The sequence below is a fragment of the Terrapene carolina genome, unplaced genomic scaffold (genome assembly GCF_002925995.2).
Source record: "Terrapene carolina triunguis isolate 2854851 unplaced genomic scaffold, T_m_triunguis-2.0 Scaffold166, whole genome shotgun sequence".
NCBI lineage: Eukaryota > Metazoa > Chordata > Testudines > Emydidae > Terrapene > Terrapene triunguis.
Window position 1 is genome coordinate 2,719,911 of NW_020664517.1, and position 12,353 is coordinate 2,732,263.

General features: G+C 49.9%; 1 protein-coding gene across 1 annotated transcript in view; it reads left to right on the plus strand.

Annotated features, from left to right (window-relative positions):
- Nucleotides 1-303: 303 nt before the first annotated feature.
- The window catches only part of LOC113406945 (aspartate aminotransferase, mitochondrial-like), a 105,869-nt gene continuing 93,819 nt past the window's right edge, over nt 304-12,353 (plus strand). Inside the window, exon 1 of the mRNA XM_026653862.1 lies at nt 304-311. Within this exon, the coding sequence (XP_026509647.1) occupies nt 304-311 (8 nt within the window). The remainder of the gene's footprint in view (nt 312-12,353) is intronic.

Consider the following 12,353-nt stretch of genomic DNA (forward strand, 5'->3'; position numbering starts at 1 on the left):
GGGACTTCCCGCATTGCTAACAACAAGGCTGGTAACAGTGTGCCCTAGTGTCACGGGTCGTCCCCCATGAATTTGCGTAGCATTGCCTTCATCCATCTGGGCATGGTACACCAAGGTTCTGAGGGCCTGAATATTCAATAGGCAACATAATTCGGCCATTAGCCACAATGACACATTGGTGCACTAGTCTGTCACTATTTCCCATGGTATTCCAACCCTGGCAAAGATCTTCATGACCTCTGAGGCGATGTGGCTGGACGTAAGGAGACGACCTCGGGATACTGAGTCACAGAGTTGACAACCATGAGGAGGTAACGATATCCTGCCCTGCTTTTCTCCAATGGTCCCACGAGGTCCATGTCATTGCGTTCAACTGTTACTCTGACCATGGGGAGCGGGATTAGGGGTGTCTTTGGTATTCCCTTTGGGCCAGCTCATTGGCACTCAGAGCAGGAGGCATGGTAGTCCTTAACTTTGTGGTGTATACCCAGCCAAAAGAACCTTCACGCCAGCCGCTGAAGGGTCTTCTCCCTTCCCAGGTGCTCCACTCAGGGCACCAAGTGGGCTAGATGCAAGAGTTCCCGCAACAACCTCTGTGGAACTAGCAACTGTCTGAAGTCTTCCTTGGTCTGTGGGTCTTTAATCACTTGGTAGACATGGTCATTACGGATCTCCCAGCTTGGCTGGGGTCCCGTTTGGTCTGTCTGGGCCTTCTGGCTTACAGGGTCGCAGCTCTGACCCTTTGTCAGCCAACTAATCCTCTATCAGCATGACGGCCTTGGCAAGAGTCACTGCCTGGTGTCGCTGTATCTATTTCTTCCCTCCACTGGGGAGGATCTGGATAAACTGTTCTTGGGCCACTATCTCAGCCACTTGGACTCTGGTCTGCTTCTCCGGTTCCAGCCATTGCCAACAGTAGTCCCAGAGACTCTGGGCTACTGCCCTCGGTCTGGACCGGGGTGGGTATCACTCCCAGCAGAAGCGTCAGCAGTATGTCTCTGGACTGATGCCAGTCTGGTCTAAGATGGCTGTCTTCACTTTCCCATAATCCAAGGCCTCCTGGGGGTCTAGGTTCCAGTAAGCAGACCGGACCAGCTCCACCAGAAGGGTAGCCCAGCGCTCCGACAACCACCAGGCGGTGGTGGCGGACGACCCACTCGAATGTCACAAAGAATGTCATCAATGGGCCCCATCTTCATAAGCCCCACTGGGAGGCCAGTCAAGGTGTTCCTGGCCTCTGACCCCACTGGAGTGGGAAAGGGTGATCCGCCCGGCCGCAGTAGTGTGGCACCATCTGCTGGATCAAGTGCTCCTGCTGGGTCTGGTGTTGGGCGACCAGCTCTCCATCACCTGCTGCTGCTGTGACGTCGCCTGCTGTGGCAGCTGGGTCTGGTGCTGGTGTTGTTGCATCACTTGCTGTTGCTGACTCTCCAGCAGCCACTTTAGAACCTTGTCTGTCTCCATCCCGGCCCAGCTCGACTGACCAATGAAAGAAAAGGGGTGTCCTGTTGTCGGTCTTCCCTCCTTCGGGCATTTTAGCAGGTCCCAGTCATTGTCCACATTTTCCATCAGTTGTCATGGGACAGGTACACCCCATCACCCCGGGGTGGGGGGCGTTGTAGCCTTGAGGCCAAGTCCAACAGATCGCACCTCCCCTCAGGGCGATATAGCCTAATAGTCCGAGTCAGAGGGGCTGTCCTTAGGTTCAGGACAGCACACACAAAGGGAAGAGAAAAGAACAGCAATGAGAGAAAATGCAGCTTCTATCTCAGGTGCTGACTCTCACTTGTAATTTCACTGCTGGAAAAACACAGGTCCAGCCAGCACATGGTCTGATTAGCCACTTTCAGACCTGGCAAACTTGTACCAGTAACAGGCTATTTGGGGCATTGCTTTGAGCTGCCTTCTGGTCACAGGCTTATAGTAGTGTTGCCAAAGATGCAGTTTTGGCCAGCTAAGCCAGACTCTGATGAAACTCTTCTGCAAAAGGAGAGGGATAGGGGAAAAAATAAAAGAAATGAGGTGGGGAAGCAACAGGGTACACGTGAGGCGAGGTACATCAGGTGGGGTGGAGGGTGCGTGGACAACATAGTCTCACATCCCAGCTGTTGTTAGGGATTTAACCAGAGCCTGTAGAGATGGTGATGTTATCTGGGTCCCTCTCTCTGGCCCGGTCTGCTCAGGACATCTCTTAAGATCAGGATGATGAAAGCACAATGGTGTCACGGTGGATCTGGGGGACTAGCAGACAGTGGCAGCCAGGATGGTGAAACTCTTTTACTGTTCTTTCCCTCAATCAGCCAGCATCTGCCTTTGCCAATTTTCTTCCTAAAGTCTCTTTTTTTAAGGATCCCAAAGGGAAGTGATAGGTGGAATAGCCCATTCCGTCATTATTTTGTCCACCAACAGGCCTAATTTCCAATACCCCAATTTTGGTTCATCAATTTCTGGACCCGCACTGCTCTTGTTTACAAGGCATGATTATAACACAGGCCTTGAGTTATATCAGGAGGCCTTTTTGTTTGGACTAATTCAGTCGGGCCCCCTTTTGCATCTTTTCCCACCAGCATTATTTTTGTAGGTTACTGTGACATTTTATGAACTTGTCTCCACTTCCCCCCAGTTGAACTCACAATTATGGTACATTTGTAGGCCCAGTTACCATTACAGCACCAAGGGTTGAACATGTTGGCTTCAGAATTCATCCCTCACCTTTTATGCTTTAGGTTTTCTCTGAGTTGCTTCCAGCTTCAATGGGCCCCCAAGTGGCTGTGCCAACAGTCCTTCAGCCACACACCCTTCCTCAGGAAAAAGGTGTGTAGCACTTGATATCTCAACTCTATGCCACCTATGGATTCCTTTGCACTGGGGGAATCCTTGGGTACCCATTAAAGCAACTGACAAAATAATGCTGTTGGGCTTGGAAGCAAATTTAAAAGGGAAAAACCTGTTTCTATTTCCATAGAGGGTCATTTCTCCAACACCAGGTCTGTGGTCAGTCGAGCATCTACTGGATGATTCATAAATTATAAAGCCAGAACAGACTGTTACAATCATCTTGTCTGACCTCCGGCATAACACAAGCCATAGGACTTCCCTGAATTAATTCCTGATTCAACTAAAGTATCTCTATTAGAAAAACATCCTACCTTGATTTAAAAATGTCCCGTGGTGGAGAGTCCACCACAAGCCTTGGTAAGCGTTTACAGACAGTCACATCAATCCTACACCTGTTTTGCTGCTGTTGCTCCTGGACCATAACAGTACCAGTGCTGGCAATGCTCGTAATACTTGGTGGTTTTTCTCGAGAATCATTTTTTATTTGTAAAGTAAATTTTTATCCCTCATCGTTGTAGAGAATAGCTTGACATTGTAACTCCCTATAAGTGCAAATAAAAAGAACCCAAATGTAATAATTTTTAAAATCAAATTATTTTGGGGGGTCTGACTTTGAATGCTTAGATTGTAACACCTCTGTCCCCAAACATCCCATCAGGCTGCCCATTCAGTTCAGGAGCCAGGGCAAAATACCCATAGTCTAAGCCCCTCCAGCTATTTGTCCTACAGATAAGGCCATCATTTCAGAAAAATTCCTGGATGGGTGTCGGGGAGGAATTATGTCATTGGATAGAACATTGTGTGTGATTCTATTGTATCAGGCAAATTCATGGGGGAGTGGAGCATGTAGACCTATGAAAAGTTGGGGGGCAAACCAAGGTTGGGAGTGGGAACTGTCCCCTTGCTCCATGCAAATGATGCCCCTGCCTATAGGCTGGGAAGAAGAGAGTGAGATTCTAATTGCTATTTCTGTTTTTAAATAGCCTTGGGAGGTGCTTAGACGCTACATTGGTTATGGGGAGGCACAGAGTTATGTAGGTAGACAGATCAGGTTAGAATTCATATCTCACTTGACAAATTCTCCTCTCCCTTGCCCCTGCTCATTTCGCTCTCCTGTTACAATTATTTATCACTGTAACTCTACTCTACAAAGCCTTCTGACTTACAATTTGTATGAATTGTATGAAACACTATACAAATACTACCCAGTACGGCAAACCCTCACTCTCACGAGTAGTTCCACTGGAATCTGAAGAAGTGAGGTTCTTACCCACGAAAGCTTATGCTCCCAAAACTTCTGTTAGTCTTAAAGGTGCCACAGGACCCTCTGTTGCTTTTTACTGGAATCTATGACACTAACTCACCTGAGTAAGGGCTACTCATATGAATAAGGGATTGTAGGACTGAGCCATAAGAGTCATGCAAAAAAATAATGAGATTATCTTAAAATAATATTTGTTAAATGTGAATGTAATAAGGCAACACATGTTAACGGTGAACAATTGGAACAGCTCACCACGGGATGTGGTGGATTCTCCATCTTTAATCTTTAAATCAAGACTGGGTCCCTTTCTAAAGCATCTGCTATAGCTCCATCAGAAGTTATAGGCTTGATGCCGGAATTACTGGGTGAGGTTCTACGGCCTGTGCCATGCAGGAGGTCAGACTAGAATGATCACAGTGGTCACTTGTGGCCTTAAATCCATGACCCGTGAATCTAAGTAAAGCTTTGTTGTTTGCTAATTCTGGTTCTACTGGATGAAGGAGAAGTGAAAGGTAAAGATCATTCAGGGATGAAAGGACAAATCCCTCGTGTAACAAAGATGCAATATGCAGGACTGCTGAGAAGGGCCTGAACTTTATTTCCTGACCCAGACACTTGACAAAAGATTATATAGCTGTCACATGGCGGAGGAGACTCCAGGGACTTTTCTTATGCTTCAATAATGCTAATTTTCTCTCTCTCTCTCTCTTTTTAATCCTTTTGTTTGAGTTTTCCCCTATTTACAATAAAAGCAATACAGACAAAAGTACTAGGTAGTTGTTTTAGTTGCAGGATCAGTTACGTATAATGCTGCTGACTCATATGTCTGCAAAGTCTGTGGTGCCAAGGAGTGTGGCATAGGTCTTGCCAGTCCATGCACAGGCACATAGGCGCCGACTGCGTGGGTGCTCTGGGCCCACTGGCAGCCAAGCTCCCCCCGCCTCTTCCCTTCCTCCTCCCTTGAGCGTGCCGTGTTCCTGCTCCTCCCGCTCCCTCCCAGCACTTCTGCCTGCCACCAAACAGCTGTTTGGCAGCGCTCTGGGAGGGAAAGGGAGGAGCAGGGACATAGCCCGCTCAAGGCAGGAGGCGGGGCAGGGACTTGGGGAAGGAGGTGGAATGGGGATGGGGTGGAGGCGGAGCAGGGGTGAGAAGAGGAAGGGCAGGGTGCGGACATGGGGGAAGGGGTGGAGTGGGGCCAGGGGCAGAGGGGGGGTCAAGCACACACCGGCGGGAGCAGAAGTCGGCGCCTATGCACAGGCATGATAACACAACAGCCTACAATGTAATTATAGCCAAGCATCTTACCCTACCTTTAAAAAGGGAGACTGCCCGTTTCAGTACAATTGGCTGAATTCTGCTCTCAGATACACTGGTATAAAGCTGAGGAGTTCCATTAAAGGCAGGTTTATTCTAGTCTTGAGTAGAACAACTACAATGGTTGTAACACAGAAAGAATGTTAACAATGTGGGTCACTTTAGTATTATTAATTTGTAATACAGTAGCACCAGGATCCGCACCCCACTGTGTACTGTACCAACTTGCCAGGATTATCTGGGGATATCTCACTTAACCACTTCCCTGCCATTGTGGGGGCCTTGGCCAATGGTGCACATTGGTTCATGCTGTTCTCTGCCCATGGCACAGAACTATGGGCTGTAATACTCTGGTCTCATTCTGGTTGTTGGGTTTTGTGTGCAGGTGCTGGTGGCCTGTGATACACTCCATCACTATGATATTAAGACACAGACCCCATCCCAATGAGCTTACAGTCATAATATCCAAAAGATGGGCAGGGAAACAAAAGTGAAGTGACTTGCTCAAGGTCACACAGCAATGCAGTGCCAAGACTCTAACTGCTTGACCAGGGGGGCCAACCTGAGTCTGAGAAGGAGCCAGAATTTACCAATTTACATTGCCAAAGAGCCACAGTAATACATCAGCAGCCCCCCCCCCCCCCATCAGATCCCCCTGCTCCCAAACCTCCCGCCCACCGGCAGCCCAGCCAATCAGCACCTCCCCGCACCTCCCGATCAGCTGTTTCGGGGTGTGCAGGAGGCTCTCGGGGGGGAGGAGCGAGGGCACGGCAGGCTCAGGGGAGGGGGCGGGAAGGGGTGGAGTGGGGGCAGGGCCTATAGCAGAGTCAGGGGTTGAGCAGTGAGCACTCCCCTGGCACATTGGAAAGTTGGCGCCTGTAGCTCCAGCCCCAGAGTTGGTGCCTATACAAGGAGCCGCATATTAACTTCTGAAGAGCCGCATGTGGCTACAGAGCCACAGGTTGGCCACCCCTGCACTAGACCATGATGTCTTTGTTTACAGTGAACTGTCACTCAAGGCTGGTCAGTTTCACTTTCTGAGTCTCATCCACCAATTTAATGTGACTGGGCGTGAACACTACAGAAGAATGGTTATAGTGCATGCAGCTGTTGTGATTCTCTTTCTCACAGAATCATAGAAGATTAGGGTTGGAAGAGACCTTAGAAGGTCATCTAGTCCAACCCCCTGCTCAGAACAGGATCAACACCAACTAAATGATCCCAGCCAGGGCTTGTCAAGCCGGGCCTTAAAAACCTCTCAGGAAGGAGATTCCACCACCTCCCTAGGTAACCCATTCCAGTACTTCACCACCCTCCTAGTGAAATAGTGTTTCCTAATATCCAACCTAGACCTCCCCCACTGCAACTTGAGACCATTGCTCCTTGTTCTGTCATCTGCCACCACTGAGAACCGCCGAGCTCCATCCTCTTTGGAACCCCCCTTCAGGTAGTTGAAGGCTGCTATCAAATCCCCCCTCACTCTTCTCTTCTGCAGACTAAACAAGCCCAGTTCCCTCAGCCTCTCCTCGTAAGTCATGTGCCCCAGCCCCCTAATCATTTTCTTTGCCTTCTGCTGATCTCTCTCCAATTTGTCCACATCCTTTCTGTAGTGGTGGGCCCAAAACTAGACGCAATACTCCAGTTATGGCCTGACCAGTGTCGAATAGAGGGGAATAATCACTTCCCTCGATCTGCTGGCAATGCTCCTACTAATGCAGCTCAATATGTCTTTAGCCTTCTTGGCAACAAGGGCACACTGCTGACTCATATCCAGCTTCTCGTCCACAGTAATCCCCAGGTCCTTTTCTGCAGAATTGCTCCCTAGCCATTCGGTCCCTAGTCTGTAGCAGTGCATGGGATTCTTCCGTCCTAAGTGCAGGACTCTGCATTTGTCCTTGTTGAACCTCATCCGATTTCTTTTGGCCCAATTCTCTAATTTGTCTAGGTCCCTCTGGACCCTGTCCCTACCCTCCAGTGTATCTACCTCTCCCCCCAGCTTAGTGTCATCTGCGAACTTGCTGAGGGTGCAGTCCATCCCATCATCACGTTGAAGATGTCTTTCTGTTATATCGCACCCTTCCACTTCTCTGAGTCCACTCTCTGCAGAGGCAGCTGCCATTCTGAGGCAGAGTTGATGCTTCTTGTCACAGAGGAGACACACACACTGGGCTGTCAAGGACATTTTCCTTGTGTTCATTCTAGCCTCCCTTAATCTAAAATAAAAGCCATTCTGAATGAAATGATGTGATTTTTCTTTGCATGTGGAAAGCTTAGAGCCCCACAAAACAGTTTGCATTGAAATCTGGCCATAAAAATATTTCTCTTAATAATAGATTTTCTACAATCCTTTTTTTTCAAACCCCCAAACCTCCATTCTGGGTCTAACATTCATTGACACTGAGTCTTTAAAGCACTGGAGAAATATGTATGATGCTGCTTTAAGGCAAAGAGTTTCCTATTTTCCCTCCTAATTATAAGTAATAACATCTAATTATTTTTTTTTAGAGCAGCTGTCCTTTTTCATCTCACCAAGGCCTTTTGAATACAGGACACAGAATAGGTTGAGATAAGCTCCTCGGATTGCTGGAGGTATGCGTATGGCTGCTGTTGCAGATTCTTTTGCTCGTAGGATTTCTCTGATGTCAGATATGAGACAAGTGATTAGGACTGAATCTGACAGAGAACATCTGGTGAGTTTCTCTTAATGGTAGGATGTTAGCAATCTATGCTGAGACTAATTGAATCATTAGGAACTGTGGGAACAAATGCACCAACAATGTGTCAAAATCCCAAAACATAGAGTATGGGGCAGATTCATCCTTGATGTAACTCTTTTGGCTTTAGTAGAGTTATACGAGGGTAGAATTTTGCCCCAAATGTCTCTGTGATAGAGCCACTGAAGGCCTGAACTCTGGCTATAGCTGGGAATTTCACCCACATGTGCAGGAATGGAATAGACTGATTAATCACTAGCCTTTTGAAATAGAATGGTTTCCGAAAGGATTCTTCCAAAAAACTTCAGCCCCTAGGGCAAGTCATTTGCTTTCTCATTCCCAGTCTGAGATTCTTTTGAGAGGCTTTCAAATGAATCTTCAGAGTCAGACGTTGTTTGATATCCTCTAAGTTCTGACTGATCGCAGTGCAGACGACTGTTGTATTGTTTGAAAGAAATTGAATGTATGTAGCAGCAGGGAGAGCTATAAAGAGCTTCTCAAACTGTTCACAGTTCCTGGTCCATTTTACTTTCTGAGTTTCTGGAACATTTCCTAAGGAGCGAATTAGAGTGAGTTTAACCCATTGAATAAGATCTCTGAATTCATGGAGGAGATGCTGTATTGTGATGGAGCATACAAACCGCACATGGGCAGAAAAGGGTTAACGAAGGGCAGAAAGCACAATGAAGCCTGCCTGCCCAGAAGACAGATACTGGTGTCAGACCTTGTCAAGGCCGAATCCGCACTGGCACTCCAAGTGCAGAAGGTCAGGGCCCTCAAGCAGGGCCGCCCAGAGAGGGGGGGCAAATGGGGCAATTTTCCCCGGGCCCCGCAGGGGCCCCCGGCCCCACCTCCGCCTTCCCCCATCCCCCAGTGCCTCAGCGCGCCGCGTCAGGAGTGGCCCTGGACAGTGCTGCAGCAGCGTGGCTCCGGTAGGGCCTGAACTCCTCCCACTGAGTCAGAGCCGTGTGGTAAGGGGGTGGGGCTGCGAGCTCCAGTCCCGCTGGAGCCACGCCGCTGCAGCGCTGTCCAGGGGCCAGGGCAGCTCCTGGATGCGCCATGCTGAGGCTCTGAGAGAGGGGAGAGGCGGCGGTAACCCAGGAGCGGCCCTGGACAGCGCTGCTGGGGGGGGGGAGGGCGGTGGTCAGGGGACGGGGAACAGGGGTTGGATCGTGGGCGTTCCGGGGGTCTATCAGGACTCAGCGGGGGGGTGGATAGGGGTCGGGGCAGTAAGGGGACGGGGGGGTTGGTGGGGGTGGGGTCCCGGGTGGTGGTGGTGGGGGCGGTGAGGGGACAAGGAGCAGGATGGGTCGGGGATTCTGAGGGGGACAGTCGGGGGGCAGGAAGTGGGTGGGGGTCAGATAGGGGGCAGGGCCAGGCTGTTTGGGGAGGCACAGCCTTCCCTACCCTAAAGCTCATTTAGCAGTTTGAGGCTTGCAGACAGCTATTTAACACAATGAGCCAAGCTGTTATCTTTTCCCTTAGGGCTACCATCCCTTTCACTTCTCAAATACCAAATTATAGTCTACATTTCATTTCAGTGCCATAGGGAGATTCATGTCAGGGGAGGGGAGCTTCATTGAAAATTAGCCACTTTAGATTAACAGTGATAGAGCCAAGAGAGCCATGGGGGAGGGATCACATGAGAAGAGCAATATCCTACACCACCTACCTCCTTCCCAACCCTACCAAGGGAGACCCCCCCCCTCCCCTGCATTCCCCGAGGCTCCAGAGGGGTTAATTCACTGGTTCTCAAACTTTTGTACTGGTGACCCCTTTCACATAGCAAACCTCTGAGTGCGACCCCCCCTTATAAATTAAAAACACTTTTCATATATTTAACACTATTATAAATGCTGGAGGCAAAGCGGGTTTGAGGTGGAGGCGGACAGCTCGCGACCTCCAGTAATAACCTTGTGACCCCCTGAGGGGTCCCGACCCCCAGTTTGAGAACCTCTGGGTTAATTTAATTTTAGCACCCTGTGTCCATTCACATGCATGTGCTATTTTGAGCATTTCACTTTTCACAACATAGGCTCATCCCAGATTCTGGAACAAGCTCAAATGCTCAGTTCGTGGAGTATGTACATAAGCTATACTAAAGACAAACCCACAGTAACCATCTCCAGTTTGTGAGGGACCCCATGGAGCCAGTCTCTAGGAAACAGATAAATTCATGGAGGTTAAGTCCATTAATGGCTATTAGCCAGGATGGGTAAGGAATGGTGTCCCTAGCCTCTGTTTGTCAGAGGGTGGGGATGGACGGCAGGAGAGAGATCACTTGATCATTGGCTGTTAGGTTCACTCCCTCTGGGGCACTTGGCATTGGCCACTGTCCGTAGACAGGATACTGGGCTGGATGGACCTTTGGTCTGACCCAGTATGGCCATTCTTATGTTTTAACCTAAATGAACCCAAAGTTATGGAGACAGGTATGAGTCAAGGAAGCCAACAGAGTATCAGAAACCTGGAAAAATCTCTGACTGGATGGGCTCAGGCGTTTGGTCACAAGCTGAGGTGGTTCAAAATTTTTGGATTTTTTTTAAGCAGAATTTTGTTATTGTTTCTTTAAACAGTCAAACACAGCAAGCAGCAAATATTTGGCCACACACTTCTGAAACCCCAAACCATGTTCAGGTTTTGGCAGACTAATTTCAGCTTTTCGATTAAAGAAACCACAACACATTTGGAAGGAAAGCAGACATTGTCCATGATTTTTTCTGCTTTTTAAAATGCCCTTGTTTTCGATCCAAAAAAAGTTTTGACGGAAAATATTTGTCCAACCCTTTTAATGAGCTTCAGTGCCTTTTAGCACTAGCTGATGCTGAGAACCAGTGATACCTTGTAAAGGTGACTTGAAAAGAAGTTTTCTCAAAACTGGGTTTGTGCCGAGATGTGGAAGGTTTTTAAATGTTTATTTTTCCCAGGGCCACCTGGGGGGGAGGGGGGAGAAGTGGGGCAATTTGCCCCAGGGCCGCAGGGGCCCCCACGAGAATATAGTATTCTATAGTATTGCAACTTTTTTTATGGAAGGGGCCCCCGAAATTGCTTTGCCCCAGGCCCCCTGAATCCTCTGGGCTGCCCTGCCCACAAGGATTTTCAAAATTAATACTTGCCACTCCCAAGGTTACAGCTTCCCTCTGACCTTGGCTTGGTAAACGCTGCCACCACCCAAATGCAACCCCCCCCCCCCCCCCCGGGACCCAGGAAGCAGCACTTGGGAATTCCTCCCTGTGGGGTACCCTCAAGCCCTTTCATCCCCCCTCCGGGGAAGAGCTGAGAAAGAAAACAAAGGAAATTAGCTGTGGCTATCAGCTAATCAAACAACATGCACAAACCTCTTAGGGACACAAAAATCCAATCCTGTTCTTAAAAAAGGTGAATTTTATTAAAAACAAAGAGGGGAAAAATACATTTGGAACTTAGGCTTTTGCTAGATCTTAAAAGAAACAATTACAAAATTTAAGCACCCAAAACAGCTTTCTTGGGGGTTCAGCTTAAAGGTTACAAGCAAACAAAAGCATCAGGGGCTAGCACAGAGGAGATCCATGAGCCTTAAAAAATAAACAGAAATAAACCTGGGTCTGGGAGGCAGGAGCTGTGGGGGGCACTTTTGGGGGCCCCACAAGCCCAAAGTGGCCCAGGGGATTAGCAGGGGGCTGGGAGCAGCCCGCTCCGCTTCCCTCGCCCTGGCCCCAGCCGTGTTGCTCGGGGAAGGGGGCTTCGGGGAAGGGACCCCCCACCCCACTCACCGGCAGCGGCGGGAAGCAGAGCGGCCTGGCCCCAGCCCGCTCTACTCTGCCAGCTCCCAGCCACGGCGCTCCACTTCCCGCCGCTGGTGAGTGCGTAGAGGTTGAGGAAAGGACACCCCCCGCACTCGCCGGCAGCGGGAAGCGGAGCGACGCGGTCCCAGCCAGCTTCCAGCCATGGGCCTCCGCTTCCCGCCGCTGGTGAGTGCGTGGAGGTTGAGGAAAGGACACCCCCCGCACTCGCCGGTGGCGGGAAGCGGAGCGACGCGGTCCCAGCCAGCTTCCAGCCATGGGCCTCCGCCCGCTGCTGGCGAGTCGTGGGGGGGGAACCTTTCCCTAATCCCCGCCCACCGAGCGACACAGCTGGGGCCAGGGCCAGGGCAAGGGAAGCGGAACGGTCTGGGGCCGCGTGGCTCCGCTTCCCGCCGCTGCCGGTGAGTGCGGGGTCGCTGGGGAAAGAGGTGGAATGGGGGC